Source organism: Talpa europaea (genome assembly GCF_964194135.1).
Source record: "Talpa europaea genome assembly, chromosome: 1".
NCBI classification, from domain to species: Eukaryota; Metazoa; Chordata; class Mammalia; order Eulipotyphla; family Talpidae; genus Talpa; species Talpa europaea.
The window spans coordinates 42,123,104-42,134,265 of NC_140073.1; the positions used below are offsets into that span (position 1 = coordinate 42,123,104).

Here is an 11,162-nt window from a genome sequence, read left to right on the forward strand (position 1 = left end):
ATTACCATTTTAACTTATTACATTAGGACATCCTCCAGGTCTTACTACCAATATTTTCCAGGTGACAAGAGTGAAACTTGCCCTTCAAGAATTATGTCTTTTAAATAGGATTTCTTCTGCAGATAGGGTCATTTGATCTGACACTGGGATAGGCTTGAAGTCCTTTGGGGACAACGACAGCACAGGCAGTACTCCTGTCTTGCACGCTGAAGAGCCAAGTCCTGTGACTGCTGTTCCATGGACTGTTGTCACTGCTATGGAGAGGTAGAGAGAGTTACTGTAAATGGAAGCCAGTGGATGATGCGCTTAGGTCCAACATAAATAAATTCTCATTTTGTTCAGGATTCAATGCAAAAATACTGATGTGAAGAAATATGTTCATTGCAGCACTATGTACAATAGCCAACTTACAGAAACAAGCTAAGTACTGCATAGATGAGTGGGTAAAGAAGATGTGACATCTATTCAGAATGGACTACTACTCAGCTAGAAAGAGATGAAATCTTGCCAAACTGTTGAAACAACAATAGCTAACTTATGGAATGCTATAGTAGTCTGTAATGACTTGATTTCTCTGTATGAAAGCTACATTTTCTGATAATTGATGATGTGCTGGGGAGGATGGGAAGTTTAGCATGGGTTTAGAAGAATCCAGAGACCTAAAAGTCAGAAGTAAAGCAAATTTTTATTGAAAGTATTTTCTAAAAGAGGACAGGGCAGTGGTCAAATTGCCTGCCTGCACGTGAGTAGGGGCAGGATCTAGCGTTTACAGTCAAGCTTATTCTGCCTGGTGGATTCTGGTTTTGCTTAGTTAGCAAGCTCTGTGTGCATCCCCTTCCCAGAAAAAGGAGCAGGGACTTTCTGTGAGAACTGTGGGATAGAAAATGTTGCTGGTGGTTGGGGTACTTATAGGGCAACAGCTTTTGACCCAGTTTAACCTCCTCAATTTATATAAAATTGCATATTTTAAAAAATCACTATTCTGAATAATAGTTTAAACTATGAAGAATATATATATTTAGTAAAATGTTTTTAAAGTAGAAGGAATCGTGGCAAAGTTAAGTGAAGTCCTTTCACAGAAAATCTTTAATTCTTGAAATATTAGTTGATTTGTTTTTAGATGTTTCATTGAATAAGTGGAAATAATGAGGATTCTCATCGTGAGGAGATGTCTGAGCATTGTTCATACTGGGGCTCTTTTGTGGTCACTGAATATTATGTTTTCAAGTCATTGAGCACATCCTGCTTTGTGATTTTGGTCCAGTCATCAGGGATTTCACCCCTTCCAGCAAACTTTTTCTTATATCTTTCTTGTAACTCTGATCTGAAGTGACAGACAAACCATTTCCAGTATGGCTGGGAGGAAGAGTCTGGGGTGATGCTCCATGTGGCATAATCCCCTCCTGCCAGGCGGTAGGTCTTCCATGGGATTTCTCTGCCATCTGGAAAAACTATTGTACAATCACTTGCTACCGAAGTAGTACAGGATTCAATGACAAAGTGGTCCGTCTTGTGCCAAATCCTTCCTTTGACAGCCGAAGGACGGTGGAAGGGAACACTGTGGTCTCCTTCGTGTGCAGGGATTGTGTTTGTACAAATTGCCCCACAGGAGGGACACTGTTTCCAGCAGCCACAGAGATGTTCAGAGAGCTTTTCTGTGATTTCAGGAACCATTTCTTCTACAGACTTGCTCAGACACTTCTCTTCCACTGTCTTCATTGTGGGATCCAAAGCTTCACTCATGGCTTCTTTGAGGAAATCATTATCTTTTATCTCCTGGTGTTCAATGCCTACCAAGTCCTTTCGAGGCAAGATCAGTTTCTCGCTCAGCTGATCACAGAACATATCCAGCCACTCAGACACTGTGCTGCCTTTATCTTTAGCGATTTCTATGGATTTGTGAATGGCTGAGAGAATGGTATTTTTTATTTCATCTAACCTTAGTTTTAACATATCCTTCACTTTGTTACTTTCTTTGTCTGAACAATACCTTTGAATATGACTTTCAATGTAATTCCTGAAAAATGATTGTGGATCACGAAGGTACTGCCAGTAGTTATCAAAATTCTCATCTTCTGCTAGAGAGATGAGAACGTGTTTCTCCAGGTTGGCCCTGTTTCCATTGAAAGCAGAACAAGTTGCTCGAATGTCACCTGAAATGTCACGAACCATTAGCCCGTGGATGGTAGTTAAGACAGCAGGAGTGAGCTTGTTCCACAGAAAATCAACAAATGTTTTGATTGAAGTTGCTCCCTGACAAGAGATCTTAAAACTCATGAAGAAATCATTTTTTTTACTTTCCAGGTAGTTGACAGGATCATTTGCTCGCTTGAATGCCCTGTGTATCTCCTTAAATTCTATTGATGCATTTTGGAATAAACTCGAAGATAAATCCATTTTATATCTACTTGTAAACGTATATATTTCCTTAGTTGGTACAGATTGCACCCCTTGCTCCATTATTGTCAGGATTTCGTGGAAGTAACTTGAATTGTAATCATGCTGTTGCTTCCTAATGTGGCTAATAGTTTCTTCATATCTCGAAACAATGCAAGCAGTAGTCACATATATGGACTCTTCATCTTCCACATTCAAGTGCTTTGCAAATCCAAAAAAACCCTTCATTTTGACATGTTTGTCATGATCTATTTGAAACTTCTTCCTCCCAGAATTTTCTTTCCGTATGTTCACCACATTTTTCTCCTTCCTGAAATGTTGCAAAAGGATGTTTTCTGCATCCACATCAATTTCTGGCTCTGCAATTGGCTGAAGTGTTGAGGACACTTCAGAGACCCATTTTTGCCAAAGTTCATTGAATTTTTCACATAGCTCCTTCTCACTCAATTGTTTGCCCTTACAGTTAAAGCCAACTCTCGACTTCTTTTTAATAATTCCATTTCATAACTTGATTTTTTGTTATCCAGTTTTTCTTGACTTTTTTTAAAACTGATCAGTTCATTCACTTTTCTTTCGCTCTCTAAAATAAGTTTCTCTTTAAGGATTATTAACTTATTCTCAAAATTTGCTTTCCACTGAACCAGTATTTCGCTATCTGGATCTTCATTAAAATATTTTTCAAATTCTTGCTTGATGACTTCATATTTTGCTGCGACAGGAACATGAAGTTCTTCTGTCATGAGTATTTTGGTTTTCCCATTCTGAATCTGGTTGATCAGCTTGTCCTGCACGCCCAGCACATGACTCCTCAGCTCCCAGGTCCAGGAGTTGTACATGGTCTCCAGTTTGCTCATGGCCATGACCTCTTGGGTGTTCCTGAAACTGAAAATGAAGTTCTCACTCACGAGTGCTCTCCACAAGTCTTGAACTCGCAGTTTTACATCCGATATCTTCATGATGCTTCCCCTGGCCTCCTGCTGGGCGGTCAGGAGAATTCTGCTCTTCAGGTCCTGGACATTGTGACTGTAGCGAGGATTAGGAGGGGCCATTGGGGGGTTGCCGTCCCACAGGTGGGCAAAGTAGCAGACTTGAGTGTTGACGTCAAACTTAATGACATCGCTGAAGCGGGTCACATCTGAGCACTGTTCCTGCTCAGCCGCTGTCACTGCCATCTCATCCAGTCTCTGCTCTAGCCGCCTCCGCCCTTCCATGGTCTGGTATTCAGCTGTGACTTCTCCCACGTTCTGATGGACAAAGAGGCAACTTGCAGAGATTTTTACTTGTTTCATCCTCAGAAAGGCTTGGACAACTATCTGTAGAATGTCTTGCATTTCTGATGGATTCTCTCCAAAAATATTGATCAGAGTCAAGTTTGCAAGTCCAATGACAAAGGTTGCCAACTCATTGTCCCGATTCTGAGATTTGTTGTTGAGTTCTGGAGCTCGAAGTCCCTCTGTGTCCACCACCAGGACAAAATCAAAGCCAAGTTCTTCTGTGAATGGCTCCTCCACCCTCAGGAGCTGCATGTAGGCCCCTCGGGTGCACCTCCCCGCACTGACCGTGAACTGTAGCCCAAAAAGGGCATTCAGCAGGGTGGACTTCCCTGAGCTCTGCAGGCCAAGGACAGAGAGAACAAACAATCGTTTGTCCCCTAGTTTCTCAGAGACCTTGTCAAACACAGCTGCCACCCACTTCAGAGGCACATAGGAAGCATCCCCATCCATCAGCTCAATGGGAACCCCAGCGATCATCAGATTTGCAGCAATCTGGGGGAAACACAGGAAAAGGTTATCCTTTGTGGAGGAGGCTTCTTCCAGAGCTTCATAGATCTGGCCCACTTCTCTGAGAAGTTGCTCAATCCCCAGGGAACAATCATTAATCTTTCTGGAGAGAGCTTCTATCTTACATTCCCAGTCTTTCAGATAGCTGCTCTTTGGTACAGTTTGCTTTTCTGTTTGTATCTGTGACCACAAAGTCTTTTTCTTTTTATTCAGTATTTCCAAGTGTCCGGCTGTAATGCCATCCAAAAACACACTCATCCATTGGAGGAAATAAAGTTTGGTATGAGTTTCTGAATACATATGAAGAATTTCAAGAGTAGATCCCATTAAATCATTGAGAGGAAAGGCTCTGTTCAACTGTTGTTGCCGTATTCTTTGCTTCTCCTTCTGAATTTCACTCTTGTGTTGTTCAATGCTCCGATTCCCCTTCTCTCTCAGATGGTACAATTCTTTGTCCTTCTTACACCAAAGGTGCCAGAGTTGTCCCTGAAGGGGCAGTAAGTTTTCCTTCATCTGCGAGATCTGCATCTCCCTCAGTAGGGCCATTAGAGTCTCTGCCTTTTCCTTGGCCTCCTTGCAATCTCTCTGGTCCTCATCAATGAGGAATCCCTGCTGGCGAGCAATCTGGGCACAGGCCTGTAAGCTGAGAACAGCATCAGATCGCTCTAGCAAATCCTGGATTGTAGTTGGGAGCTCTTCTGTTAATTCAGCCTCATTTCTGTTTCTGATTCCTATCTTCACTCTTTGCGCAGACTTACTGCCAATTATTTTTTCTTTGTCATCAAGCAAAAAGATCAAAGGTTTTGATGACTGACACAGGTCATTGACAGTTTTTTTGTTTTCTTTATTATTGCCATCATTGGTTGACATGAGGACCACAAGGAGAGAAGAGACCTTCTGCAGGAAGGTGAGTTGCTCCTGGTGTTCCTTCGCATCTCCATGGAGATTGGTGAAGGTCAGGCAGGTATGAAATCTGTCCTCCTCTTCCCCCCCGGGACAGAACCAGCAGATTTCCACCACACCTCCCATCAAGAGACAGTCTTTGGTGCTCCCTCTGCAGTGTCGGTGAAAAAAGACATCATGTTTACGTTTACTGACAAGACAGTTCATGATCTGAGATTTGGAAGCAGAGAGGCCATTTCCAACTCGAATAAAGGACACAATGGGGGTGGAGACCCGGCACATCTGCTGATTCCTGTAATTGCTCTTCTCGGTTGCTGATGTCCTTGACTGTTGCCAGGTTTTCCTAATTTGACTGAGAGACCAGAGAGAGAATTCAATTTGAGAAGTGCAGGGGTTAGGTATTAGAAGGGGAAGGGCAAACTGACAAATGGCAAGTTTGCCCAAAATATATTGTCTGGCAAAATCATCTGCACAGTGAAGAATTGCCATCTGAATATCCATAGGGTGGATGTGGGGCCTGCGAGTAGGGTCTAAAGAACTAGTGGGACCTTCACTATCTTCAAAAAGGTCTGCATATGGATCAAAAGGCTCATTTTCATGACTTGTGGTGCTTGGGCAGTTTTGCGTCTCTGTGTTTCCATCATCTTTGAAGACTAGGTATCTCAGCCCATAATCCAGCATGAGCAGCTTCTGTAGGAAGTAGAAGGGAAGGTCCTGTTCAGAGCTGGGCTGGGTGTTATTCACAGAAGCTCTGTAGATCAAATGGAAGTCAGCTCTGCTCATCCTTTTTGGGTAGTAATGCTCTAGGCCTAGACGCTGGAGTAATTCTAGCAAGGGCCTATTTTCTGTGACTTCCCTTTTGTTAATTTCATTTTCTTGCGATTCTTGGGGTGGGTTCTTTTCATGGAAGATATTTTGCAATTGTTTCATCACCTCTTTCACTTGCAATGGAGACCTGGTGGCTTCATAATCGCCATCAATTAGCAATTTCAAGTCTTTCTCCAGGTTTTCCCAGTCATGAAATGCTCCATATTTGGTGAGCACATATGCAACCTCTTCAGATAATGATTGTCCCAGGTGCTGTCTTATTAATTCCAAGTGTTGTATTTTCTCTTGTGGAGAAAGAGCTGTGACTCTAGCAGTGGCCGTCAGCCCTGTGAGCACCAGGAACGCATGAGCTCTGTAGCTGCAAGTACTTTTGAGTTCCTGGTATTGCTTGTATGCTCTTTGCATTTCATTCACTAAGAAGTCTAATTGTGTATACTCTAAAATAGATTGAAAAGTTTTGTTTACCGCATGGTATCCTGCACCCATTGCAATGCAAAGTAGCAAGACTTGTATGTCTGGCTGCTCATTTTCTTGGAGCTTATTCAAGAAACAGCCAAGAGCCAAGCTAACCTCATAAGTAGCCTTTCTTTGCACTTCCTCTACTGTTTCTAGAGACTCTGATTCGGCCTTCACTTCCATGAGATGATTCTGGGCTTCTTTTAAGATTTTTATTAGTTCAGAAAATTGGGAGATATTGACAGGCTCTTTTGCTGACTCTGGCTGGAAGATCCATTGCATGATGGAATGAGCCTGAGGAAAGTTTGTCACGCTGTAGATGTGAGGATCCAGGAGGATGCGCAACTGAGATTTAACAAATTTGGTGTTATAAGTGGAAACGTTTTTGCAATGGTTGACAGTGTTTAATAGAAAATTCTGCAAACCCCTGTCTGTAAGGCATATGTTAATCCAAGTGCCATAACTTCTTACTTTTTCATTCAACATTTGCTTGAAATCTATCAGTCTCTTTAGTTGCACTTCAGGATCAGCCACCTCCCAGGATGTCACATGCTCTAGGAAAGCCCGAGCCTGTGCCCCAGCACTCAGTGATTCTTCCCCCTCCTGGATGTGGGCTGGGAGGCCAGTCAGTGCAGCATAGCAGTCTTTCAGGAAGTTAGCTACCAGAAGTGGGTCCTTGAAATCACTCCTGTGGCTGGAGAGGATGATGTCCCAGATGGGCACCAGCTGAAGTCCCCTGTCAATGACACACCAGGTTTGATTACTGGCCACGAGGCCAGCTTTCCACTGAATGAGGCTGTTTGCCTCTGGTGGGCCCCCTGTCTGGGCAGTAAATAATTGGACTTTGGTTTGGAGGCTTTGGAAGGTGGTTTTCTGAGAAACTGCTTTTGAATGTGAGGCTGACACATCCACACCTGTGGCACCATGCACTCCAAAGCCTCTGCAGCTGCCCCTTATGTAACTATCCAGGGCCTCTGCTGCCTGCTGTTTCACTTCTGCCAGCTGCTCTCTCTGGAAACCCTCTGCAGTGGCTTTCCACCAGTAGATTCCCCCCAGATGCAGGGGTCCCTGGTTAGCATGAGAGCCAAACCTGTGGAAGAAGTCTTCAGCCTTGTCTCTCAGCTGGAGGAGTCTGTCTGGGCCTGTAGCCTGACCCAGGAGGCCTTCAATGCATTGCAGTTCCTGGAGAGCAGCCTTGGAGAACTGGAGCTGATGAACAGGAAAGTGGCAGGAGGCCAGGGGGACATAGCTGAACTTAGTTGAACAAAAGTAGGAATGCTGAGAATGTGATTGTCTGGTTGCCTTGGAATCTGAGTGTTTGCTGTAATCTGTACCGGCTTCCAGGCTAAATCCCCAACCTCCACCCTTGGCTGCAGCAGTTACACTGAGGCCCAGTTTTTCCATAGTCTGGGTGAAGGTGGATTCGTCTTCAGAAGATGTAAATTCTTTTGTTTCCATGCGTGGGCCCTGCTCAGGGCCAGCAAGTGAGAACTCCATTGGGACACTGAGTAGCTCTTCTCTCTTCTCTAACAGGCCTCTTTCAGAGCTGGTTTTATAAATTCCCTGCAGGGTCAGTCCTCCGGATGCCCATCTCACCAGCTCTCTGTCCGGGAGGTTTTGTCTGTGGGACAGTGTCCCCTCTATGAGATGAAGTTTTCTCTGCATGTTTTCCATGACTTCTTTTAGGGATGTTTGTGGCGGTGGCCCGTACTCTTTGGGGATGTCCATTGCTTGCCTCAGCTCTGCCTCTTTACTCCTCACTGCCTCTTCCTGTCGCTGCCTCCCTGCTGACAGCAAGCCTCTCAGCTCCTGCAGCGCCTGCTCTGCCTGTGTCTGCTGCTTTCTTATCCTTTCCACCTGAGCCTCCTGTGACTCTGGAAGACTCTTTGAGTGTGACAGGTTCAGCAGTTTCTCCAGGGCCCTTGTCTCCCAGTGATGTTGTGCCTGGGCCTGTAGCCTCCGAAGGTCCTTTGCGTCTAGTTGTTCTAAAGCCTGGGCACAGGTGACACCAAGGTGTTCCTGTAGCTGGGGCAGCCAGTACTCAGCTGCCAGCCCCACTTCTCTCAGCATCTCCTGGAGTTCTTGCCCTCTTTCCCCTGGGAATTGGGGATCCTCAGGGGTTATCCTTGCTGTGGCCATGGCTGTGGGAAGATAAAACTCTCAGTTTAGCTGGATTAGGACCTCACAAATTACCTTCCACATGGTCAAAATGGTGAGTGTACTAAGGGTGGTGGTTGGCAGTGTTTTTTTTTTTTCATTTCCACCTGTCATTGTTTTAAGAAATATATTTTATAGCATTGATTAATTTCTTTTTTGTGGAGGGCATCTCTGTAGGTTTTCTCAACATGGATTTCTCTATGCAGTCTGACTTTTTAGCTTCCTGTTCCACAGATTCAAGAGGATAGAGAATATTACACCAAACTTTAGCATTTGAAAATATGCATGAGCCTGGCAACTTTATATTTATTTGAACATAAGAGTGGCACCAAGTATTTTTTCTCTATTAGTTTCTACCAAGCTGGGTTGACTGGTACCCTAGCTCTGGCACTTAATTTTAGATAATTTCATAATATTTATTTATTCTCCTATACTTTATTTTTAAATTTCATTTTTCATCTTTTAATTTATTTTATTTCTTTTTTAAGATTTATTTATTCATGCATACAAGAACCAGGGTACAGGCTAGATGTGCAGGAGGGTGCGAGGATTCACCAGAGACAGAGCGGGGAACAGAACAGGCAGATTGACCGAAATACACTGCTGAGGGGAGCAGCGGGTGACAAAGGAGAGGTCTGCTGCGCTGTGTCGGTTTCTTGCCAGCTGGCCGGGATTGAATCTGCGCTGCAGAGGCTGCAGACAGCTTTATACCACTGCCCTCAGCTGCCTGTGCCTCCAGGGGAGACTCTTATTTCTTAATTAATTTTTTAAAATGTTTGGCATTAGAATCTCCTCCATTAGGTATTACAGCATCGCCTATACTTTAAAATGTCCTTGAAGATACTTCCATCTAGGTAACATAAAAAATTCCATCTTTTTAGGTCCATTGTCTTTAAACAGCTATGTGAAATTTTATCCACAAGCAAAGTGTCCCTGAGAGATGTGGGTGTAGCACCAAATGCCAAAGGACCTGGGAAAAATCACGCCCCCTCTGTAGGTCCCATAATAAGCAGAAGACCTTGATATAGACTTAGAACCAGAGGGTAGTTAACCTACCCCAGCCTCTTTCATTATGGCTGGATAAATGTGGATAGTGGTGAACTGTGCAGAGAACTACAGATGAGAGTGAATTTATAGAAGTCCAATCTTTCTGAGCAAATATTCCAGCATGGGTTTGGTGACTGCACTGGTCAGTGCCATGACCTTTCCGGTGGGGCTAAGGAGAGTGTTGACTGAGTGCGTGACTCTCCAGTTATGTGGGATATGGCTGGAGGTGATAAGAGTTTGGGACAGAGGCAGATAAGAATATCAAAGGTCACTGAAGGGAAGTGATTTCTATTGACTGAGCCAAGGGCATCAGCAAGGAATCCACCCTCGAGCCTCTGGAGAACCTCCCCCATGGATCTCTCCAGTGGTTCTGTGGGTGACTCGAGTCCCCGTCCTTTGGGGTCAGCTGCTGCTACATGCGTTGAGTTCAGCGGGGAGAGCTATTATGATAAATGGACACTGTCAGAAAACACTTTTAGAGTCTGTGTGCTAGGGAGAAAGCACAGCCTTGAGCTATAGCACCATCTTCTGGGAAAGGAAAAGATCATCTTCCAAATGTCATCAGGTGGGTTACAAAAAGTAGAGAAGAAATAAAAGTTTAATAATACTATCACAAGAGACACTTAGGTTGTTTCCATAGTTTAGCTGTAGCAACTAATGCTGCTATAAACATGGGAGTGCAAGGATTAATGGAAGAGCTAAAGAACTTTGGGAAAAGCAGTGAAAGCAGAATAGATGAAATGGAAGAACGAATAAGCACTCTCGAAAACACAGAAATAAGAATAATCAAAACAGAAAAGGAAAGAGAAGTACAAATGAAAAAGAATGAAGAAAGACTTCAGGAACTATCTGACTCCATGAGGAAAGGAAATATAAGCGTTACAGGAATCCCCGAAGAAGAGGAGAGAGACATAGGAACAGAGAAAATATTCAAGGAAATAATTGAATAGAACTTCCCAAACATGAAGAAAGAGCTGAAAATAGACATACAAGAAGCAAGAAGAACACCAAATTTCCATGATGAAAGAAAAAATACAACAAAACGTATAATAGTAAAGCTCCCAAGAATCCAAGACAAGGAAAAAATAACGAAGCTGACAAGAGGGAGGAAACAAATAACATACAAAGGAAAACCAATCAGGCTGACATCAGACTTCTCCAAAGAAACACTACAGGCAAGGAGAGAGTGGAGGGACATGCTCAACAAACTCCAAGACAACAAATGCCAACTGAGATACTCTATCCAGCAAAGCTTTCCTTCCTCTATGAAGAAAGAATAAGGACCTTCCCAGACAAACAGAAACTCTGTAATTTCATTACAACTAAACCTCCACTCCAAAAAATACTACAATGAGTCCTAAAGCCAGAACCATCAGAGTGATGAATAAGAACGAAACAAGACAAAAAAGAAGTTAAAAAATAAATCAGAAAAATAAGTAAATAAAACCAGAGAAAAGACAAACAAAATGGCAAATATAGATGCTAACATATCAGTATTAACTCTGAATGTAAATGAACTAAACTCTTCAATAAAAAGACACAGTTGCAGGCTGGATGAAGAAACAAAACCCAACCTTTTCTTGTCTCCAGGAA

General features: G+C 43.3%; 1 protein-coding gene across 1 annotated transcript; it reads right to left on the bottom strand.

Moving 5' to 3' along the window:
* Positions 1-1,215: 1,215 nt before the first annotated feature.
* LOC311177206 (interferon-induced very large GTPase 1-like) lies at positions 1,216-8,504 on the bottom strand (the record flags this gene model as incomplete). Its single annotated transcript, XM_084243043.1, is given in 2 exon segments — positions 1,216-2,858; positions 2,861-8,504. Coding segments are annotated over 2 exon segments (7,287 nt in total).
* Between the last annotated feature and the right edge of the window lie 2,658 nt (positions 8,505-11,162).